This window comes from Centruroides sculpturatus, unplaced genomic scaffold, assembly GCF_000671375.1.
Source record: "Centruroides sculpturatus isolate CEXI.00-Female unplaced genomic scaffold, Cexi_2.0 scaffold733, whole genome shotgun sequence".
Taxonomy (NCBI): Eukaryota; Metazoa; Arthropoda; class Arachnida; order Scorpiones; family Buthidae; genus Centruroides; species Centruroides sculpturatus.
In genome coordinates, this window is record NW_019384975.1 from 140,625 (window position 1) to 167,037 (window position 26,413).

The 26,413-nt window shown below is 29.4% G+C and overlaps 1 protein-coding gene across 1 annotated transcript in view; it reads right to left on the reverse strand.

The window, feature by feature from the left end:
- LOC111632669 (anion exchange protein 3-like) overlaps window positions 1–26,413 on the reverse strand; it is a 109,115-nt gene that overhangs the window by 63,607 nt on the left and 19,095 nt on the right. The window contains 3 exon segments of the mRNA XM_023377168.1: window positions 5,253–5,494; window positions 20,157–20,347; window positions 24,069–24,234. Coding sequence (XP_023232936.1) covers window positions 5,253–5,494; window positions 20,157–20,347; window positions 24,069–24,234 — 599 coding nt within the window.

A 26,413-nucleotide genomic window follows, 5' to 3' on the forward strand; every position in this document is an offset into this window, starting at 1 on the left:
TGTATGATCAGAAGGTAAGTGCATCCATGGAGTAACTGCATCTATCTATAATAGCTCATCAACCAATCAAAATTAAGCTAATACTAATAAATTGATTTGTAGCTCATAAATACAGGTATTGATAGTGGCCAACCTGGCAACATCTTATCATGTCCCTAGATTTAGTCTTTTGTCTCCCTCTAGAGTCATTCTGACCATGTGTATGGTACTAAGACAGTCTTTGTACTTAAGCTCAAAATAAATTTATTTTATCTTTTAAGATCTGTGTTTATTTGGTCAAGAACCCAAAATAGTATTGGAATTGATTTCAACGTGGCTGCTTCTACGATCGCAACAGTGATTTGAAAAGTCTGGATAAGTTTAGTGTTTTCTTTTGAAGGAATGCAGTATATTAATTTTTGTATTTAAAATCCACTATTTGTGAATTTAAGATACAATATTTAGATGAATATTGTAGAACGATAGATGTAAATACTATAAGTTGTGAAGTGTTTTGTCCTTGTGCTTTGTTACAAGGACAAAACACTTCTGCCATTTTGGAATATATGTTTAATTACTTTTTGTTGCATCTTCAGGTATTACTATAACCTGGAGTAAGGTAATTCAAAAGTAGTCTTAGTCAGTCTTTTCAAGAGAAAGTTACTCTCAGGCAATTTCATCTTGTCTTGTAAAACACTTTACATTTTTATTGTAATCAGGGAGATGTAAATTACAATATATAATGCAGATTTTACTGTTGCCTTTTAAGTATGCTATCATTACTTTATTTGCTATGCTTGAACCCACAATGAAGTGTACTGAAGTCTCTATACAAATGAAAGGATACTGTCTACTGTCAAGCTTTGGTACACTTGTCCCAGAATTAGATTTTATTTGGATTTTCCTAGTTATTACAATGGAAGGTACACTTACTTCCACTAGTGGGGGGTAAGTGCCCTCCAGTATAATTTTTAAAAGCATATTCTGAGTCAACAAATAGCACTCACTTGAGACCTGCAATATTCATGACTTGTTGCTATAGAACCAGATAAGTTATTTCAAAAATTGGTTTTTGAAATCAAATAATCATTACTCTTCTTACTAACCAGAAATTTCAAATTTCAGAATGAAGGGTGTACTTATCCCACCTGACCTTAAATAAAATGCAATAAACCATTTATTGCTTATGCTTTGCAAATAAATAAAGTTCTATTACAATGTTTCTTCTGTAAAGAAAAGAAAATATGTCAAACTTTTGAACACAAAATTCTGCAGATTACATTTTATCTAAAACTTATCTATAGAAATCATTATGTTATTAGACAAAAAAATAATAATTTAAATTACAAAAAGACCAAATACTGTAGTATTGATATTTATTGAAATTAATCAATTATATATTCATTTCATTATTTATTTTATATGCATGTATTACTTTTTTAATATCTCTAATAGATAACTGCATCTTTGATGTTAGTTATCTATTAATACATGTTATCTATCTATTAATACATGTATTAATATATGTTAGTTATCTATAAAAAAAATCATTATTTATTTGTCAGTTGTGTTAACCATTCTTAAATAGGGCATACAAAATTAAATAAAACTATAGATGTAGCTGCATATTGTGTGCTATAAACTGGTTAACATTGTAGCCCTGTAGCTTTTTATTAAAGTGACTAGATCCTGAAATGTAAAAAGCAGAACATTAAGTCAGGCATTTCAACTGGACACAATGAGTCATGTGATCAATTCCAGCTGACGATCATTGGTTTTCTAGCTTTCTGACATCATGTTACAAACAACCAATGAACATTTTATTTATTCACATACTCCTGTTTACAAAATAATAATTTACAGCAATAGTAAGAATGAACAATTTAATTACAGCTTCTAAGTGTAGCTTTGCCAATTTTTTAATATTTTTTCAGATAATTAGCAAAAACCATCAACTCCCTTTTATAACTGATCCACACAATTGGATATTAAAATTTTTATGTATAATTTTTATGCAATTCATCTTTGACTTACAATTCATGCAAAGAATATTGACTACTTTTGAACATAACTATAAAACAGTTCAAAAATAGGACATTTTTCAGACATTTTAAAAACTGACAGTTTCAAAATCAGGACAGCATAGTAAAAAGTGGGATTGTACTGACTAATTTGGAAGTTTGGTCACTTTACATAATATTAATAATAAAAAGTTTAGTAATGATATACTACAGTAGATTCTCACTAATTTGGTCTCTCAATTATTGGGAATACCCTCTAGTGTGATTGCCTTTGCACTTCTATTTCCATGTAAGTGTTGGTTATACCATACTTCCTTTTTTCCTGTTTATTAAAGTTTCTGTATACAGTATTGTATTTCAGCACAATGTATTATTTGCCTGCCTGCCTCCAAAACAATCAGCACCAGAGAGCAACAGGTCACATCATTCATTGCCTTTTGGCCAATACACACTGAAGAATCCAGTATTTTCACTAATGTAACAGCTCTCTGTGCAAGGACTTGCCAGATTAGTGAGATTATATTAATGATTATTACAAATAAGAGTATAATTCTAAAGAAAATAGTTAAAATAATTTGTTTCCTTCAAGCAAATTACTTTTAATCATATGAAATATATATATATATATATATATATATATATGTTACCATGAAAGACTGAAATTAGAGAATGTCGGCACATACAAAATACATCAATAAAAGACCAAATATTTGGTTATATTATTATACATTTGAACAATCGCCGGTGTATGTCAACAAGCATAGATAAGCTTTGGTGGAGGTTGAAATGACACCTGAGAAGCCGATGTTGACAGAAAGGCGACAGTCTGTCACCAAATCCTTTGTTCTGCCGTGATTGAAATCATTGGTATCTATTTGTTATACTCTGGAACACTGCTGTTTGTCAGTCTTATGCAAGGTTTGCTGGTGCGTGCAACATTTTCTTAAATTTTATTTTTTTATCCAATACCCTAATTTATATTGAATGGATATTGCAGTGAACAAAGAACTTTTTTTTGAAAAGTTATGTGCATTAATTGCAAGTAAACGAGAAGATAATTGTTTTTATTTTTCTCAAGAAAAGTACTCTAAAATACTTTCTGAAGTGATTTCTGTTAAAACTAAGTGCAGCACACCTTTGGATTACAGATGATTAAAACATTTTGACGTTTTAAAAATTAATGATGAAGAGAAATTAATTGTACCATTAAAACCAGGAGAAATGAATATACAGTACTATGTTACCAATGATAAATTGTTCAGTATACTATCTGAAACTCACAGCAAAACAGGCCATGGAGGAAGAACACATATGTTTAAAGAATTGCAACTTAAATACAAAAATATTACATATGAAGTTGTAATGTTGTATTTAAATTTATGTAAACAATGTCAAATGAAACATAGTGCACCTAAAAAAGGTATTGTTGTGAAACCAATGGTCAGTTCAGAGTTAAACTCAAGGTGTCAAGTTGATCTGATAGACCTGCAGTCACACAAGGATGGCGAATATAAGTTCATAACGATGTATTAAGATCATTTAACAAAATTTGTCCAGCGACGACCTTTGAAAACTAAGACAGCTGAAGAAGTAGCATATCACCTTCTTCAAATATTTTTAACATTTGGTGCCCCAGCTATATTGCATTCAGATAATGGTAGGAAATTCTGTAATCAAGTCATATCCGAACTATGCGCTATGTGGAAAGATGTTAAGATAGTTCATGGAAAGCCTCGTCATAGTCAAACACAAGGCTCAGTTGAAAGGGCCAATCAGGATATACAGAATATGTTAACTACATGGATGAACAATAAAGATACAAATAAATGGTCAGATGGTTTTCCCTTTGTACAATTTTGCCAAGAACACTACATATCAGGAAGGAATATGCCAAAGTCCTTATGAAGCCATGTTTAGCATTAAACCAAAAAGAAGCATGGCATTGTCATCTTTGCCTGGCAAATAAATCACAAATATTGAAACCAAAGAACAGCTCGAAGAAATTGTTAATACTTTGAAGGAAATTTGAGCAGTGGCCATAACGAATACCATATTCCAAAGGAAAATATTGAAGAGGAGCTGCAACCCACCACGTCTTCATGTCAAGCCTTGACTGAACAACATGAATTTATTTCTATAAAAAGAGTAGCCACAAAAAAGAATCTTCTATTGCAAGCAACGAAAATGTTACAAACCTCAAAAAGAAAATTTCCTCCTGCTCAAATTGGTGATACCACAAATACAAGTCCCTGATGTTGACCGTGACTGTGCAGATGCCCAAAATGTGTTGGCGGTTGTTGTTGGAATAGAAGACTCCAAATTTTATAAATTAGCATACAAAAAAGGTACCCTCAAGCAGCTTTATACTTGCAATCAGTTCATAATTTGTAAAGAAAAATTACTTTCCATAGATGAGATTTCTTCTCAAGAAATATCTCTGAGAAAAGCAGCTGCAGATAATTTGAAAAATGGAGGGCAAGGCTATACACACTGTCATTGCAAAAGAAGTGTTCCATGAATAAATGCAGTTGTAAAAGCAAAAGACTCTTGTGAAATTCAAAGTGTCATAACAGTTTAAGTTGTTGCAATAAATAAAATTGTATAACATTAATCATATAATATATGTGTAAGTTTACTATTGCGTATTATTTTTCTTTTCTGATTAAGAATGTACTGTTCGTTTTAGGTTCAACAGTTTATTTACATGTGCTGTTACTTAAGCTTTCTCCTATTTTGACATATTAAAAAGTTGCATTTTTGTCTTAATGTAATAAAAATATTTTTATTCAACATTCACCAACAGTGCATGCTGAATGGAGACATTTGCCGGTGTAAGTGAGAAATAATGATATTTAGCAAATATTTTGTACATACACGAAATGACTGTGTGAATGCAGACATTCACTAGAGAATCTCAACATTTGCCAGATATCAGTCTTTCAGTAATATATATATAATGTTATAAATTACAATTGAAAATAAGCATGCTATTTTTTTCCAACACAAAATACAATGACATATATACTGATCTACTGTATATATCATTGTGTTTTGTATTGGAAAAAGTAGCATTATTATGTTCATCAATTGAAATTTATTTGCTATATTTATTGTATTACTGAATTTTATGTAATGTTCATTCATTAAATATAATTAGCAAATAGCTTATAATACAAACTCTTCAATTTTACAGTAAAATAAGTTAATCAATATTTATTATATAAGCAAATAAAAAAATATTAACATAATTACCTGTTGTCAGTGAAAGATACACCTTTCAAATCTCTTTTCCCCTCTTTTGACATTGGTTTTTTAAGTGATGATCGTAATGTTTGACCTACTGAAGGCACAGTTGGAGCTGATAATTTTCTTCCAGGAATGATTAAAGGAGAATTTTTGCTATCATCTGTCTGATGTTCTAGTGATGTAACACTTCCCAAAAAAAACTGAACTTTCTCATTTCCAGAATCTTTAATAGGTTCTGTTTCTACTTTCTGAAATTATCAATGAATTTAATCATTATTTAGAATTTAATAAATATTTAGTTTCTTAAAATAATTTTATAATATACAAAATAATTTTTTCCTCATTCTTCAGTAGAAATTTCTGTAAAAGATGAAAAACTCAACTGTCATGTTGAATTTGAATTGTCAGTTTTTTGCAAAATAGTAGTGTAGACAAAAGCTTTCCAAATTATAAAGTAATATCTTAAGGATTAGTGGTCTTATGGATTAACTCTATACAGAATAGTGAATTTTTTCAGATATTTTTTGGGTTGGATTATATGATTCTGAAAATTTTAATTTAGCCCAGTTCATATTCAGTGATATAAGTTCAGATTGAAATATTCAAGACTTTCTACATATGACTTTTATTATTAAAAATGAATTTTCCTGAAAAGTATCTTATTTAATGAATTGTGTACTGTACTTGCAATTTTAGAGAACTTTTGCTTTTGTTATTGTTAATAATTGCTTGATTTGTTTTCATCAATATTGCTGTTTTCACCAATAACACAATAAAATCTATCCAATTCTTACTTAATTGTATTGTAGAAAAATATATGAAAAATCAATTTTTCTTTCCTTTCTGACTTACGGAGAGTAGATAACTTAAATTCTAAAACATTATATCAATAATAAAATAAAAATTAAAGTTAAAAAAGGTAAAAGCAAACCAAATTTGCAGAGAAAAACACTATTACATTGTTAAATCACCTAAATGCATTTTGCCAAAAATATTATGCCTCCTCAGTATGGTTTTCAGCATACAGTTTAAACTCTGATAAGGTTTCCATTACGAATTTCCATCTATATAATCTGACTCCATTGTTTTAAATAATTATAATAAAATCTATGTTATTAGTTGGGACAGAAGTTAGCATTATATAATGAGTAACAAACACTATAAAACAAGATTTGGTAAAAGATATTATTAAGATGTTTTTGTTAAATGAATATAATAAATATATATTAAATAAATGTTTAACGAAAATGAAACCTGAAAGAAAAGAAGAAAAAGGAGGAGGAATGATAAATAAACTAGAGAATCAGACATTTGGGAAAATAACTTATATACAGAAACTTTTTGAACAAATTAAGAAAATATTTTATCAAAGTAATATTGTATTGATCCTTGATCAAGAAAATAGAGTAGAATAAGTTTATATAAACCAAGAGCACCAACAACAGTAGAAGATAAAATTAATAATAGACTAAAAATGGTAGATGTGGTATACAGATTTAATTGTGAATGTAAAAAGTCATTCACTTACATTGGAGAGACAGGAAGAGAGTTAGGAGAAAGAATTAAAGAGCATGTCAGAGCAATAAGGTATGATTACAAGAACTTAAGTGTAGCTAAACATTGTGTGAAGAACAATGTCAGATTGACCTTAATACATTATCGATAGTTCATTTAGAGATGAATATGATGATGAGAAAGTTGTTTGAACACATAGATAGTTAGTAAAAACTTTTTATTACTAATGAACAAAGATCACAGAATAAATTTACATGAATTGTGGAATCAATTTTTGGCTAGTAGGCAGCAGGAGAAGAGATGTTTGGCTGTTGGAGTTTTGGCAAATGATATGAAAGTAACAATAGCAAGGATTGTACATAACAAAATATTGTTTACAAAAGAATACAGTTATTGATATTAGTTTTTTAAAAATTGATGAAAATGCCTTAGTATGAAAGTAGTTAAATAATTGGAACATTGGAATTGAAAGATAAAATATTTAATGCTTTTTAGTGAATATGATTGTATATTTATTGTACTTTTTATGTACTTATTAGTGTATCAGAAAATTGTTTGTGTTTTGTTTAGTTTGTTTGGAAGAAAACTCACTGAAGAGAGAAATATTGTAATTTCTGAAATGCATCTGGGTAAAATAAAATTGTTAATTGGTTAGTGATTATGGCATCTGTGGATGTGATAATTCCTAGAAAAATAAGGTATTTTGACTGGTTATATATATTGATATTATGATGGGGAAATTATACACGAGAGGTGTCCAATATTAAAGGTACAAGCCAAAATTAGACTAACATTTATAATTAAAGAAAATATTTAATACATTCCATAAAAATTACACACTATTTTATTATTTTATTTTATTTTTCGACATAAACTCCGTAAACATTGAGACATTTATCCCAGCATGACACTAGTTTGAATATCCTTACCCCTAAGCTTTCCATATCTAGTCTTGAATTTCATTCGAGTCACACTTGAGCGCGGCTCAGAAGGGGTTAACAATGTTCTGGAGATTAAGGAAAGACAGAAAGACAGATGAGAGTGAAAATTTATAGGTCCACAATTTTTCCAATAAGTAGTAATAAATATAAAAGAGAATTTAAAACTGCAAAGTTCATTTACCATAATTTATTCTTTATATGACAGATATATACAATACAATGCCTGAAAATGTAGACACCTGTTTTGAGCAAATGCTTGAAGAAGTTAATAAACAAAAAGAATTTAGATGAACTATTCATGAAAACAGAATATGAATACATTAATGTATACATTATTTTCATTAATATTTCATGAAATCACCTTTGGCTTAATAATGGTCTGAAGTTCTTCCAGTGTGCCATTAATTAGACTTTGAATAACATTATAACTAATGTTCTAATACTAAATACAAACAATCACTTCTTTAAGCTATTCTGGAGAAGGCCATGCTTTTTGAACACAAAACACCACACATTTTCAAATGTATTAACATCAGGTGAATTTCAAGCCCAATCCAGCACTTGTAATCCCAGTTACAGGAACACCCTTTACATCTGGAAGAACGAAACATTGAATAATTATGTAATGTTATAAAACTATTGAACATCATTAAAACCAGATATGTAGTGGTACACTTAACTGTCTAAATGTGTGAAAGGATGCAAAATCTTCTTGGAAATGTTTGGCTCCAACTGAAATTAATCTCTACGTTGATGAAAAAAACATCTAACAATACAATAGAGCATCGATTATCCGAATCAATTGGGGATAGAGTTGTTCAGAAAAATCAATTTTTCGGATAACCGATTATGTACGAAAAATATATTAACCTATCCCATGTTGAAATTTGTCCAAATCCTGGCACATCCTTAAGTATCCTCTCATGGTTGTGCTAGTGCTCCCAGCTAAAACATGCACACCAACAAAAATAATATTGGAGTAGCCAAAGACATAGCCAAAGATTGCAGGGCCAAAGCACTAGCAAAAATTTAAATTTGCTGACTGGAAAGCTTTTGGTTAATTGATGTTTTGGTTGATCAATATTTGGATAATTGATGCTCTACTGTAATTTCATACCGGTTCAAATTCATTGTGCCATCAACAAAATAAAGCCTTCCAACATTATTATAGGTGATGTGATTACATTACAAATCATTACTGAAGATGTGTGAGACTAATTGGAGGTAGGATGTTTACGAGTTCTTGACTCTCCTACCTCTTACTCGACTCAAGACCTTGAGGTCCAGTCTCTCTTGTTCAAAGGATGGGTTCTGTTGAGCGAAAGGGGTTATAGAGTTAAGGATCATTAAATCCTTTCTCCCGTCAGGATCTGACACCAATATATCAATTTCTTAGCGGAAAGATACACTTTTAATTGACAAATTATCACGAGCGATCTTGTGGAGGACTTTGGGTTCAGTATGGAGGTGATAATGTCGGAAAAACCAATCAAAATTCGTTAACATTATACCTGTTTATTGTTGATCATTTTTACGTAGATGATTAATTAAGGAATCGAGGGTACAATTTCCTCTCAGGACTTTCAATCCATATAATTCATAGATTTCGGTTGGGATAGCAGACAAAATATAATTTAGTCACGACCTTAACCGCGAGTTGGAAATATTCGAGAGAGAGCTTACATATCATCGCGGATAGGATAAATACCTCTAGTTGTACAGGATGGGGTTTTCAGGACGATCTTGGAGTCCGAATCCCGGGCTCGTTAAAATTGTTCGTGAGTTGACGTAAGTCCGCAAATCATAGAATAGTTCTATCAAAAATGGTGGCGATGAAAGGCAGGTAATCCACACACACACAGTACAGAAAAATAACTTTTCCCCCCTGTGTCGTCCGTCATCGCACTTGCCTTTTATGTGGGGGCTCTCTTCTCGAGATTTCCCCATGTACGTCACAAGTGATGATCTTCTTTGACCAATGGTGGGTGAAGTGACAAAATTATGACACAACAGTTAACTCATCTTCTACAAGGAAGTATTTTCGTGGGAACGGAGTTTTATGATTGATTTTTATGAGAAAATTTGTCGGTTGTTTTTCTCTTTTTGAGTTAACCCTAACTTTTATAAAATTGTTTTGGTTTCGAAACGAAAACGGTAGATGAAAATGAATAAAAACATATTCGAATCTCAGCATTCTTAAATCCGGGCCCTCACAGATGCATACTTTTCAGATCTCACAAGGCATTCTGAATATCTTTTGTCCATTTTGCAACATATCAATTGGGCTGATCAATTGGATAATGAAAAATAGCTCCCATCTGAAAATATGACATTTTGTCACTGTTCCATTGTCAATTGCAATGCTTTTTGGCTATGCAAATCTTATTTTCTTAATTTTTTGTATTAGTAATGTGTTTCTTCTTGCTTACATTGAAAAACTTCTTGTTTCACAGAACACATGGATTTGCGCCACTCCTATTGATGCTTTCCACTCCATCAATTCCTGAGACATATCAAATCATTTTTTTGGCTCAAACAGCAGAGAATTTTGCTGTCCTTTGGTAACGATAGGCATGGCTGCCTACTACAGAGTAAATTATCCACATTTCCAACATCTTAAGCTTTAAAATGTTGTAACTATCAGTGAAACAGGAACAGTTCAGTCTATGAGCAATTTTAGCCATAATTAAATATTCCTTGTATAAAATTTTGATTCATTTCATCTTTCTATACGTCAACTCATGCATCTTTGGCTTACAATACAATTAAATGTTGAAAAACACTTACATGCTTGAACAGCACACATCAGTAACTGACATCAAAATGAGCAGTTTACTAAACACCTTTCATTTATATCAAGGTCACCAAACTATGGCCCGCGAGGTCAGTTCATCTGGTCCACTGCCCCACTGTGCCACAAATGAGCTAAAATATAATTATTTATATGGAAATATGATTGTAGATAAACTTACTATGTAGAAAAAATTAAAGTAAGTGTAAGTAAAAATGCCAAAATTGGTCTAATCTGATTTTTGCATCTGACAGTAATCAATGTTCCCTCTAATTTTTTTTTTGTAGATGAGCGGAACATATACTTCTCTGAGCAAAAAATTTTGCTGAGCATATATAGGCCTATATAAAATCTTATTTTTTCCTATAAAAATTAAAATAATTAATTATAAAGTAGAGATTAAAATTTATTTTAAAACATACTTTTATACAAAATATTATGTTTTGTCAATGATTTATGTATTTAATTGAAATATACGTAGCAATAATCATGTTGCAGACAGAGTGAGAAATAAGTAAACAACAATTCAAATCAGTGTGCATGTTCACCTGCGCGGCACATAAATTCGCGTGTGCGGCAACAATTTGAGTAGTGCGTGGCCACGTAGCGGCGGGGCAAGACCTAAATTTGATGTGGGCAAGGTACGTTTTGCGAGGCCCTCTGGTGATGCAAGAAGACTGATTTTATAAAATAAAAAGCAGTTGAAACTGTCAAACTTTTATTCCTAAAAATGCAAACTATATTCTTTAACTAACATTTAAAAAAATTAAAGAAACAGAAATTTCCTGCTTTTAGCCTTACTGGACTTCTTAATAATTGTATCGTAATTCAGCTTATATGCTATATATCCTTCAATAGATAAAACTGCGAAAGCTGAAAGTCTTTCCTGACCCATTGTATTTCTTAAATAATTTTTTATTAGTTTTAATTTTGAAAAGCTCCTTTCAGCATAGGCAGTACTTACCGGTATTGTTAACAAAATTCGAATGGCAATGTAAATATTTGGGTAAATTTCTTTCAAGTTATTTTCTGTTATGTATTGGAGCAGCTGTTTCACATCTTTAATGAAGTTGGGTAAATTTGGGATCATTGTTTGTAATTCTTCATATAATTCGTAAGGTTGTGACAGATTTTTAATATTTGCTCTTTTAGAATATTTTTTAACTCGCTTAGCTCATAGAGAAACCAAAATTTTCAAAATGTTGATTTAAAGACATAAATCTCGAATCCATATTGCTTATTATANCGATACCCGCAACACACCGCTACTATCGATAGTTTAATAAATATATCAGTTTGAAATACGTACATTCTTTTTAATCCACCCTGTATATATTAGTCGCGACCCTAACCATGATTTGGAAATACTCGAGAGAGCTTACATGTCATCGCGGGTACAGTAGGATAAATACCTCTAGTTATAAACGTTGATGTCTAGTTGATCCAAATTCTCGTACTTCCCAGCTTCGAAATTCAGTTCGAAGTCGTAGTCAAAGTCGTAATCAAAGTCAGAATTGTAAAGTCTATCGAAGATGGTGGCGACGAGAGGCAGGTAATCCACACACACACACAGTACAGAAAATAACTTTCCCCCCTGTGTCGTCATCGCACTTCCCTTTTATGTGGGAATCTCTTCTTGAGATTTCCCCATGTACGTCACAAGTGATGATCTTCTTTGACCAATGGTGGGTGAAGTGACAAAATTATGACACAACAGTTAACTCATCTTCTACAAGGAAGTATTTTCGTGGGAACGGAGTTTTATGATTGATTTTTATGAGAAAATTTGTCGGTTGTTTTTCTCTTTTTGAGTTAACCCTAACTTTTATAAAATTGTTTTGGTTTCGAAACGAAAACGGTAGATGAAAATGAATAAAAACATATTCAAATCTCAGCATTCTTAAATCCGGGCCCTCACAGATGCATACTTTTCAGATCTCACAAGGCATTCTGAATATCTTTTGTCCATTTTGCAACATATCAATTGGGCTGATCAATTGGATAATGAAAAATAGCTCCCATCTGAAAATATGACATTTTGTCACTGTTCCATTGTCAATTGCAATGCTTTTTGGCTATGCAAATCTTATTTTCTTAATTTTTTGTATTAGTAATGTGTTTCTTCTTGCTTACATTGAAAAACTTCTTGTTTCACAGAACACATGGATTTGCGCCACTCCTATTGATGCTTTCCACTCCATCAATTCCTGAGACATATCAAATCATTTTTTTGGCTCAAACAGCAGAGAATTTTGCTGTCCTTTGGTAACGATAGGCATGGCTGCCTACTACAGAGTAAATTATCCACATTTCCAACATCTTAAGCTTTAAAATGTTGTAACTATCAGTGAAACAGGAACAGTTCAGTCTATGAGCAATTTTAGCCATAATTAAATATTCCTTGTATAAAATTTTGATTCATTTCATCTTTCTATACGTCAACTCATGCATCTTTGGCTTACAATACAATTAAATGTTGAAAAACACTTACATGCTTGAACAGCACACATCAGTAACTGACATCAAAATGAGCAGTTTACTAAACACCTTTCATTTATATCAAGGTCACCAAACTATGGCCCGCGAGGTCAGTTCATCTGGTCCACTGCCCCACTGTGCCACAAATGAGCTAAAATATAATTATTTATATGGAAATATGATTGTAGATAAACTTACTATGTAGAAAAAATTAAAGTAAGTGTAAGTAAAAATGCCAAAATTGGTCTAATCTGATTTTTGCATCTGACAGTAATCAATGTTCCCTCTAATTTTTTTTTTGTAGATGAGCGGAACATATACTTCTCTGAGCAAAAAATTTTGCTGAGCATATATAGGCCTATATAAAATCTTATTTTTTCCTATAAAAATTAAAATAATTAATTATAAAGTAGAGATTAAAATTTATTTTAAAACATACTTTTATACAAAATATTATGTTTTGTCAATGATTTATGTATTTAATTGAAATATACGTAGCAATAATCATGTTGCAGACAGAGTGAGAAATAAGTAAACAACAATTCAAATCAGTGTGCATGTTCACCTGCGCGGCACATAAATTCGCGTGTGCGGCAACAATTTGAGTAGTGCGTGGCCACGTAGCGGCGGGGCAAGACCTAAATTTGATGTGGGCAAGGTACGTTTTGCGAGGCCCTCTGGTGATGCAAGAAGACTGATTTTATAAAATAAAAAGCAGTTGAAACTGTCAAACTTTTATTCCTAAAAATGCAAACTATATTCTTTAACTAACATTTAAAAAAATTAAAGAAACAGAAATTTCCTGCTTTTAGCCTTACTGGACTTCTTAATAATTGTATCGTAATTCAGCTTATATGCTATATATCCTTCAATAGATAAAACTGCGAAAGCTGAAAGTCTTTCCTGACCCATTGTATTTCTTAAATAATTTTTTATTAGTTTTAATTTTGAAAAGCTCCTTTCAGCATAGGCAGTACTTACCGGTATTGTTAACAAAATTCGAATGGCAATGTAAATATTTGGGTAAATTTCTTTCAAGTTATTTTCTGTTATGTATTGGAGCAGCTGTTTCACATCTTTAATGAAGTTGGGTAAATTTGGGATCATTGTTTGTAATTCTTCATATAATTCGTAAGGTTGTAAGTCACTGCTCTCACTCACTCGCAGGACTGAGTGTAAATCTTGACAGTTTTTTAATATTTGCTCTTTTGGAATATTTTTTAACTTGCTTAGATCATAGAGAAAACCAAAATTTTCAAAATGTTGATTTAAAGACATAAATCCCGAATCCATATTGCTTATTATAGAATCAATCATGGTGTTAAAAAAATCTGTTTCATACCTGCTTTTGGGAGACTGTATAGGTTGATCGCTGCCTTCATCATCGAACATCCTTTTCTTTTTGGCTACCCTTTCGTTTTTAAAGTCTTTTGGCAGTTCATAACTGCTATTCTCAATAAATTGACGAGCGTCAGACAAGCATTTTTCGAATCCAGTTTGTCGATATTCTTTGATCCAGTCACAAAATGTACGCAAATGTTCAAGAGCATTGCTTAAATGGACTTGTAAAGATTGCCATAATTTGCTTATGATATTAACACGCGATAATATCTCATACCATACATGTAATGATATGATAAATTCTAAACTGAGCATTTCGTTTAAAACCGAATCACAATCACTGAGTGTGTCTGATTGTTCCGTTTGATTTTTTAAGCTTTCGATGCATTCAACATCAAATTGCAATAATACGGCCTTCACTGCCTCGATTCTGCTTTCTCACCTTGTGTCTGATAAAGGCTTCATAGTAAGCTTTAATTTGCCTTTGATTAATTCCCAGTGTTTGCTGGAACTTGAAAATAGCAAATAAATTTTCTGAATAAAATCAAAAAATGTTTTTGCTGCCACAGAAGAATTAGCTGCGTCTACCAACAGCAGATTCTAGCTATGACAACCGCAAAGTGTAAAAAATGCCCTGGGATTAATATTTAATATTCAAGTTTTAACTCCACTATTTACGGGATACTTTACTGCAATACTTTGATTGACTTTCTAGCCGTTGAGAATCATGAAAGTAATGTAAACAAACACAATGGGAAATCCCCAGCTCTGGCTGGCAAGGATTCCCCGCGATAGCAACCCAACACCAGCAAATGTTGCTAGACAAATAAAAACAAATTTAGTATGTCAATATATTTATCGTTTTATGACGAGTAAAATTTTTTTTGTTGACTTTATGGCTTTTATGTAATGCATAAACCTTCGAAGCGCGAGGCCCCTCGGACAGCGAGTCCGTAGGCAGTGGCCCACGTCACCCATGCCTTACACTCCCTCTATGGCCATGCAGCTTAGAGGGAACATTGACAGTAATACAATATTTAGGAAAATCAGTGAAATAAAAAATTCAGCAACTTTTTGCAACTTTAAATATTGGAGCGCTTTTTGTGTAAGTACTTACCTGCAATGAAGTTTCTAAAAAAAGCCTTATTGCTGCAATGATCATGTTTGTGTACTGGTAAATAAATATATTGATTGTCTTTATTTTTTTGTATTCAGTATACTGTATTGAACAAAATGGTTATGCAGTCTGCACTTGTCATTCTCTCAGTAATCTGGCCCGCTGTGCTTGTGGTTTGGTGACCCCTGATTTATATCAATCAGATGATGATGCACTATAGTACAATGTGAATGAACAATGCAACAAGATGATACAATGCTGGTTTAACATTTCATAACCATTACTTAAGTTATTTATCCATTAACACTGGATTTAGCAAAAAATACACATTCTGTAGTAGGTTTGCAATGCTTTAGAACAATATTGTATAATGATCATATTATTATAATTCTAAATATTTACAATTTTTGAAATTAAGGAATTTGTCTTTTATTCTTAAAAGCCATGAATTTAAATTTTATTTCAATATAACTACAGTAGAATCTCATTTTAACGGATCATGGAATAATGGACTGTTTTTCCAGGTCCCACCAAAATCAATGTTTTTACCTCTTTTTATCAGATCCATAACTTGAAATAATGAATTTTTTTCTATCTCCAACTTTGGTAAAAATCATATTTTTTTCAACCTTTAATTAATAATTGGATGTTTCCAGATACTGAATTCAAAAAAATGCATTGTACGCTGTGCAAACTAAGTGCATAATCATCACAGTTCTCACTGCTAACATTGCAGCCATGCATTAGTGCTCTCCTGTAGCACAAGATTAGTGCAGGAAAACTACTTCTGAATTAACACTTCCAGATATGAACATGTCTATTTGATTTAATATCTCATAATGAGATAAAGATTAAGAAATGAAATTTGGCATTGGTAACTTATACATAAAGGATATTGATGTTACTAAATTTTGGAATATGGAACACAAGCGGGTGGAGATATAGAAGGGAATCGTATGTGTCAAATATCAATTGGGGGTCAGACTTAAAATTTTACTTGTTATTGGCATTTATAATATTTTTAAAATCTCATCTCTATCCTCAAAATTAAGCCTTTTTTCTCTTTTTATAATAATTAATAATATAGTTATTTTTTAACTCTTTAAGCTCTGAAAACCTTCTCCTACTATGTAGCTGAAGACTAAATTGTTTTTACCCCTCAGGCTACAAGGGAAACTTGTACAGCAAAACAAGTCAAACAACTTTTCTATTGGCTGATTTCATTTTGAATGAACAAGGCCAATTTTGGCCAATTTCATGATTAAAGAGTTAATAATATCTCTTAACAGATAGTGCCACACACAATTCTAACTTTTAGCTGATGTCATAGAGTTTTTTAAACTTGAATATTTTTTAAATAGAGATTTTTTATCATAATTCATCAAAATTATTCCTTTTAAACTTTTGTTATTATTTAAATTTTATGTCCTAGTATAACTGAAAATTATTGGACTTCGTAATGGTCCTCTTAACCTCTCCTGTTTGAGTGCTGGGAAAAGCTGAGTCTTTTGCTCAGCTTTTAAAATGCCAGTTTAAAATGCAAGAAATTTACTTCAAGGATTTATAAAATTAAATTTTATTGTGAAAAGAAATATATATTTTGTGATAGCAACTGATTATCATATTTATCAGTTTATATCAATTTCTATACTAGTAGTTCTGAACCTGCTTTTACTTGGAGTGCACATTTTGTACGCACATAAATTCGCGTGTGCGGCAACAATTTGAGCAGTGCACGGTCACGCAGCCATGCAGCTTAGAGGGAACATTGACAGTAATACAATATTTAGGAAAATCAGTGAAATAAAAAATTCAGCAACTTTTTGCAACTTTAAATATTGGAGCGCTTTTTGTGTAAGTACTTACCTGCAATGAAGTTTCTAAAAAAAGCCTTATTGCTGCAATGATCATGTTTGTGTACTGGTAAATAAATATATTGATTGTCTTTATTTTTTTGTATTCAGTATACTGTATTGAACAAAATGGTTATGCAGTCTGCACTTGTCATTCTCTCAGTAATCTGGCCCGCTGTGCTTGTGGTTTGGTGACCCCTGATTTATATCAATCAGATGATGATGCACTATAGTACAATGTGAATGAACAATGCAACAAGATGATACAATGCTGGTTTAACATTTCATAACCATTACTTAAGTTATTTATCCATTAACACTGGATTTAGCAAAAAATACACATTCTGTAGTAGGTTTGCAATGCTTTAGAACAATATTGTATAATGATCATATTATTATAATTCTAAATATTTACAATTTTTGAAATTAAGGAATTTGTCTTTTATTCTTAAAAGCCATGAATTTAAATTTTATTTCAATATAACTACAGTAGAATCTCATTTTAACGGATCATGGAATAATGGACTGTTTTTCCAGGTCCCACCAAAATCAATGTTTTTACCTCTTTTTATCAGATCCATAACTTGAAATAATGAATTTTTTTCTATCTCCAACTTTGGTAAAAATCATATTTTTTTCAACCTTTAATTAATAATTGGATGTTTCCAGATACTGAATTCAAAAAAATGCATTGTACGCTGTGCAAACTAAGTGCATAATCATCACAGTTCTCACTGCTAACATTGCAGCCATGCATTAGTGCTCTCCTGTAGCACAAGATTAGTGCAGGAAAACTACTTCTGAATTAACACTTCCAGATATGAACATGTCTATTTGATTTAATATCTCATAATGAGATAAAGATTAAGAAATGAAATTTGGCATTGGTAACTTATACATAAAGGATATTGATGTTACTAAATTTTGGAATATGGAACACAAGCGGGTGGAGATATAGAAGGGAATCGTATGTGTCAAATATCAATTGGGGGTCAGACTTAAAATTTTACTTGTTATTGGCATTTATAATATTTTTAAAATCTCATCTCTATCCTCAAAATTAAGCCTTTTTTCTCTTTTTATAATAATTAATAATATAGTTATTTTTTAACTCTTTAAGCTCTGAAAACCTTCTCCTACTATGTAGCTGAAGACTAAATTGTTTTTACCCCTCAGGCTACAAGGGAAACTTGTACAGCAAAACAAGTCAAACAACTTTTCTATTGGCTGATTTCATTTTGAATGAACAAGGCCAATTTTGGCCAATTTCATGATTAAAGAGTTAATAATATCTCTTAACAGATAGTGCCACACACAATTCTAACTTTTAGCTGATGTCATAGAGTTTTTTAAACTTGAATATTTTTTAAATAGAGATTTTTTATCATAATTCATCAAAATTATTCCTTTTAAACTTTTGTTATTATTTAAATTTTATGTCCTAGTATAACTGAAAATTATTGGACTTCGTAATGGTCCTCTTAACCTCTCCTGTTTGAGTGCTGGGAAAAGCTGAGTCTTTTGCTCAGCTTTTAAAATGCCAGTTTAAAATGCAAGAAATTTACTTCAAGGATTTATAAAATTAAATTTTATTGTGAAAAGAAATATATATTTTGTGATAGCAACTGATTATCATATTTATCAGTTTATATCAATTTCTATACTAGTAGTTCTGAACCTGCTTTTACTTGGAGTGCACATTTTGTACAAGATGTGTACAAAACTAAAAATATATTAATATATTTTAAATTATAAATAAACTGTGTACTATAATAACTGCTACCTTATACTGTACAGTAGACCCCCCTATAAGATCATAGATACGTTCCATTCTTTAGGAATCCGATTTCTTACGAGTCCTTCCAATCACAGCCCGACACGTGAGAAGTTTACGGACTACGGCTGATTGAAAGGTTTTCTTCCATAAAATTAATCGATTCTAGACTAATCTGACTCAACATTTCCAAAATACGTATATTTTTNTCATTTATGCTACCTTCTGATAACTACAATTAACCAAAGATGGTATATCTGTACAAGTGAAGTATATATTATTTACAAGGTATATGAAGGTATACTATACAAAATACAAACATATGGATTAATTTAATTTAGGCCTACTTCTTTAGATGTTTCTACAAATTTGGAAGTTTGTATAAATGAGCAAAAGCTATTGTATCCCAAAAGCTATTTGTACCCATACAAAAATAACCTTAATACAACACCAGCAAAGATTTTAATTCAACATAGACAAATGTTTTCCATCTAGTGATAGGTCTGCTTCAGGCCTATAGGCCTATCACTTTATATTCTATTTTGGAATGTAAAGGAAAATATCAAAACCATATCTTTTATATTTTCCAGCTTGGGTTATTTAAGATAAACAAATGTTTTTGGTTTATTCATAAATCTGCTTCAGCTTTAGCATTAGCATTTAAAAAAAATGCATCATTCTGAAATTCCAGAGATGAATGTTAAATGCATTTTATGACATTGATGTTTCAATTTAAAATATTCAAATATTTAAATTAAACTTTGTATTTTAAAATATACTTATTTTTAAGGATTGAATATGTTAACAAGCAGCATTATGTTAAATTTACACCAGAACAAATCACAATTGCTTGAGCACATTTTATGGAGTGACAAGGAATCTTTTCCTGAAATGATGTGTAAATGCCATAATGCATACATTGTAGCATTCTGTTCCATGTATGCAAAATAAACAACACTAGGTACATTTAGCACATCTAGCCATCTCTTTGTCACACCAGTTGAGAATCATTGTTCTTTACATTAAAAATTATTTTTACATTAATATTGTGAATGAAATATTTATAAAATTTAAACAGACATATATTCTCTCATTGTTACCTTCGCTGGTGAAAGTGATTCTTCCACTTTCGCTTTGACACTAGTGTTAACATCTTCAATTTTTTCTTCCGGTTTTACCAAATCATCATCAAATTCAGTTTCCTCTTGATCAGATCGAGAATAAGCACGATGACGATGGTGATGTAACCTTCTTAAAGGCTGATGATGATGAAAACTTTCCATTCTATGTACTATTATTATATAATATATTAATAAATATTTGTATAGCATTAAAATTTAGTAAATAATTTAATATTTTTCTTATTAATAAATATTAATTTAAATTGTTTCAAACAATTTTATAAAAGATTATAATTTTAAAAAGTAAACAATTAATTTTAAAATATAATTATATAAAGTTAACATTATAATCTAATTCTGAAAATAAGTTAATTTTATATATTTTAATCAATAAATGTAATATTTTCATGAAATTATATAAGCTTTATATTCCTTAACTATTTATCTTCAATTAACTATTCATCTAATAAAATTGTAATTGTAAATCGTGTATTGTAATTTTGAGTTGTTTTTCATTTCAAACTTGTATGTTAAATAATAAATTTTTCTTATTTCAGACTTAAAGTAAGAAAGCTCCAATTCTTTTCCAAATACAAAATACAGACTTGAGATATGTGAATAAATGTAAGTCAAATATAATACAAGTAAATATAATAGATATAAAAATTATGTTTTGCAAAATATCTCTTATATTTAACAATATCAATTATTTAATTTGTAGATTTACTAAACTTCAAATTAAATTCAAAGTTTATAAAAAATTAAAAAAAATCTTGAGTTTTTAATAAATTCTAAATTTTACAACTAGTTGAAAATTAGACCTATTTAATTCATAGATTATTTAATTTAACTCTTTAAAGATTAATTAAGTTGATCAAAAGAACTCAAATAAGCACATACAGTAAACTCCAATTATCAGGATGCTGATTAGCCAGATCACTAGTTATCCAGATTGCCATCTGACTTTATTAAAAATAAATAGGCATATATCTGTATGAACTGTAAATGCATGAAAAGTATTTTTTCTAAATGTAGAATATACATTTAGAAAAAATAGTTTTACATTTACTATATTCTATCATTTCCAATCATTATGTACACACATACATAATGAGGTATATGGATAGGGGGAAAAAATGCCTATTTTAAGTAAAAATTCAATTATTTGGATGGTCCAAAGTCCCAATTATTTCAGATAATTGGAGTTTTACTGTATAATGAGTAAATTCCAACTTTTATAATAAAACTAAAAACTCTTGTTTTTTCTCTTTCTGACAGGCTTGATTCCCAAAAATCCTAAATAAACAATACTCAATTTAAATTTGTAAGCAACAATATAACAGAGTTTGGATTATGAATTTTATGATCTATAAAAATAGCAGATATCTTCTTGCATTTGTATTAAGTTTGTTAAAAGTAATTCAAACAGTAGTTAATTTATTCATAAGGTACTCTAGAGAAAATTTTGCATCATTAGTTGTTTTGCCTTGAATAATAATTAAAATATTAGTGATATTAAAAAAAGTAAACAAAATTAGTAATTATACATTCATTACAAATTTTTTTATTTATTAAACATTCCTAGAAATTTGGTTCAATTTTAGTCTGTTTCAAAATTTCTTAACTGTGCTAACTAAAACAATAGTACAACTTAAACTTGAATTAGCTTCAGAATCAACTTCATTGCTAAATTGAAAAAAATCCTTTGATATAGGATACACAAATCTTTAAAATCATGTAAAAGAAAGTTTGTTAATTGAAAATATATATTCTTATTTGTTTTTATGAATATGAGAATCAATAGAGTTTTAAAATTTAAAATAATGTTCATTTAAATTCAATTTAATTTATCATTCCAAACATAATAGATGATGAAGATTAAGATGCTGAGTCAATTCAAAAACATTTATTAATAAAAATAATTAAATCCTTTACATATCATTTTTATAGATTTAAATTTCTAAAGTCAAACTAGCTACTGTGGTTAATTTAATAAAGTAAGCAATATATCTTTAACAATAGGTAAGGTTGAAAAAATTGTTGTATTCAATAGACTAATGAGTTTCAAAGCTGTTGAATATTTTCTGCTGAATATCCTCTGCAAAAGCACTACTTCAGAACATATTGAGTATATTGACAACATATTTAGTAGCAGACTTTCATTTATGCTACCTTCTGATAACTACAATTAACCAAAGATGGTATATCTGTACAAGTGAAGTATATATTATTTACAAGGTATATGAAGGTATACTATACAAAATACAAACATATGGATTAATTTAATTTAGGCCTACTTCTTTAGATGTTTCTACAAATTTGGAAGTTTGTATAAATGAGCAAAAGCTATTGTATCCCAAAAGCTATTTGTACCCATACAAAAATAACCTTAATACAACACCAGCAAAGATTTTAATTCAACATAGACAAATGTTTTCCATCTAGTGATAGGTCTGCTTCAGGCCTATAGGCCTATCACTTTATATTCTATTTTGGAATGTAAAGGAAAATATCAAAACCATATCTTTTATATTTTCCAGCTTGGGTTATTTAAGATAAACAAATGTTTTTGGTTTATTCATAAATCTGCTTCAGCTTTAGCATTAGCATTTAAAAAAAATGCATCATTCTGAAATTCCAGAGATGAATGTTAAATGCATTTTATGACATTGATGTTTCAATTTAAAATATTCAAATATTTAAATTAAACTTTGTATTTTAAAATATACTTATTTTTAAGGATTGAATATGTTAACAAGCAGCATTATGTTAAATTTACACCAGAACAAATCACAATTGCTTGAGCACATTTTATGGAGTGACAAGGAATCTTTTCCTGAAATGATGTGTAAATGCCATAATGCATACATTGTAGCATTCTGTTCCATGTATGCAAAATAAACAACACTAGGTACATTTACACTAAATGTCTAGTGTGGTATTTGGTCCTTTATTCATCAAAGTAATCTTGAGTAATGACTGCTATCTTAATATTCTATACATGATGGTACACAAATGGCGTGATGACTTGCTTTTAGAGCGATTGTGGCAGATTTGGTGTCAGGAGGATGTATTAGCTCATTCTAAGCAGACATGTATCCGTGGCTCACAGACTGGTTTGACAGCCAATGGATAGGACAATGTAGTTCTGTTCTAATATGTTCCTTGGACTTAGATTTTACTGGATTTTTCCTGTATAGAAATCTAAAAGTATCAACACATACTCATCAGTGCTGCATGATATTGGCAAACGGAAGAGGAAAATATGAGAGACTTGTTAGATGATGACATAAGTATGCTACATGCAACCTATAACACCACTCTCAAACATCTACACTTTTGTATCACAGTTGATGACAGTAGTTTTGAACATGTACTACAGAAAAGTAAAGTTAACTGCTTTTGTATTAATTTATGCAACGTTGGCTTTCATTCTTTAAAATCAGATTTTCTTTGTAAACTATGTTAAATCTTCTTGCTTCTTTAACATTATTTTTATGCTTGGGAAAGAAAGGAAAATTTATGTATTGTCTTGAAAGTATCTTGCAATTTACACATGTTCTTTTTTCAATGAATTTATTTTACTTTAAATGTTGCATTGGAACTCTTGCACTTGGATAAATGTTAAAGTGAATACCCTGTATATCTGCTAGCAATGATCTTAAGTTTCACTAATAAATTAATAATTTAGATGATTTAAATGTCTTGTGAAAATTTAATGTGTATATCAAAAACAATAGATTAATTTTTTTACAATTAAAATTGATGAGGTTTTATATAAATTGAGGACATGGTATTTTGTAATTACTTTTTGTAAAACAAGATTTGAATACATTTAAGTTCAACAAATAAATTAAAAATATAAAAATTTTTATAAAGTTTAATACTTACACTGATAATCATTTTCATCATATCGATGCTTTCTCTCAACATTCTCTTTACCATCATGAAAATCTGCAAGAGAAAAACGTGTACTTGGAGGATGATATATTTCTTCCATTGCCTGCTCTAATTCTGGATTTCTCCATGGAGATGATTGTGGTTCTTCTGTATTCATCTGTAAATAGAATGATTATGAAATTATTATTGTTATTAAGCATTGAAATTTTAATATTTAAAATTATTAAAAATTTTGCTGAAAATAACAATGAATTAAAAATAAAACTATAGCTATATTTATTCTAGAACTTTTTAAATGCATCATAGTTTTGAATACAAGAGAAAAATTATTTTAACAAATAAAAATGTATAGTTTAAAGTTTTATTATATAAAAAATTTTCTGTAAATACTTTTATCAATTTAATATAATTTTTTGAAATAACTGTGATATACAGGTTGAGGCAGAAATTAATTGAAAGATGAAATAAGATAAAAATCTAAAAAAATAAATAAAAGAGTGTAACTAGGAGCAAAATCAATTAGAAATTGGTTAATGTATAGCTAGATATGTTATCCCAATGTTTCCAATGGATGTTCAGCATTAATTATTGTCAAATGACTCTTGTCTCACCTTATATATAAATATTGCATGAAAGTTAAATGATGAATTAACTAAAATCTAAAACTACTACTGATATCAACATAAATTAATTTTTATATTTTGTTAATAATTCAATACAGAATCAGAACAAATGTTATATGTAAATTGTAATTAATATCAATAAATTTATATATATCTAAAGTTAACTCATATAATAAGTTTTATAAATAAGTTCAAGTATGTTTATATATAATAAATTTAGTTATACTTTAATAGCATATTTGTTTGAGCTTACAGCTGACTTTATAATATTTCTAAATTAAATCTTCTGTAAACATTTTGAAAGTGATATTATTTTCCTAGAGATTTAATTTTAATTTTCTTTGTTTAACATTAAATCAATGGATCTATATTTATAATAATATTGTGAATAATATATGTATTTTAGATACAAAGATTTTATCAAAATTGCTAATCAGCTGTTTGAAACACTGACAACAGTACTTCTTTTATAAATAAATATTGAAACTTAAAGTTTATCAGACAAAATTCAAAGGAGACATTAATAAATATAATTTAATATAATCTGTTAGTTTAAAGAGAATTTACTGCATTAGATTTCTAAATATGTTTTAAATCAAGTTTGAAGGAAAAAGTCCAAAATTTATTACTGTGTTATTTGTTACTGTTTTGTTTAAGCTTATTTACTATGCAGTTGACCAAGAAAAAAAACCTTGTCAATATAATTCATAAAGTATATACTTTGGTATTTGGTATTGTGGTACTTAGAAATGCTATTTATGTGTTCTATGACAAAAAGAAAATAATCCAAAACTATGTTTCTTAGTTTAGGCACTTATAAAAGTTTATAGCTGTTGAGAATTTTCGAAACATTCTATGTTTTTGAATTGGATTTCATTCATTTGTTCTAAGGAATGTACCTGAGAATGACCTTTAAATGTAATCAAAAACATTAGTTACATTAAATTTAATACAACTGGAATATCAAGATTGTGTTGCTCACTCAAACTGTTTTTCAGTTTGAGTTAGTTGCTTCATTTAAAACAGCAAATTCCAGTTTGATATCTGATATTTTTTTAATAAAAACTATTTTTGTAAATATTAATTTTTCTTTAAAATCACAAAATTTCAATTTATTATTTACTAATTGTATCATCATATTTTATAATAAAAATAAAAATTTGAAATTTTTAATTACATTGAAAAACTAATGTAACTACAAAAAATTTTAATCTAAACTAAAATTTAAAGATTTTAAATTAAAAATTGATTGGTAAATTGTAACTAAATAAATCAGAAACATTAAAAGATAAGCATTTCTGCATTTGTATTGTGTTATTTATATTTTATGCTGTTCTTAGTGAATTAAATCTAATACTGGATTTAATATTCTAAAAAGATATTAAATATAAACCAAAATAATGAATAAAAAATTATTCTCATAAAAATATGAGAATAATTCTGTGTCTGGTCCATGCACAGAATTTTTAACAGGGTGGAGTTTTAAAATAAAATTATTTTTTCATAACATAGTTTATATACCTGTATTGTAAAAATTAATAAAGTAACACTATAAAGTAGACTAATGAGGAAGTGAACAAACACAAAATAAACATGTTATATACAATATACTGTTTAATTTTATTTAATTTTTTAATTCTTTACAAATGGGAAGTGATAAATCCACAAAAGCTACTGCACATATGAGGAGTTATATGTTATCCTCATAGTACT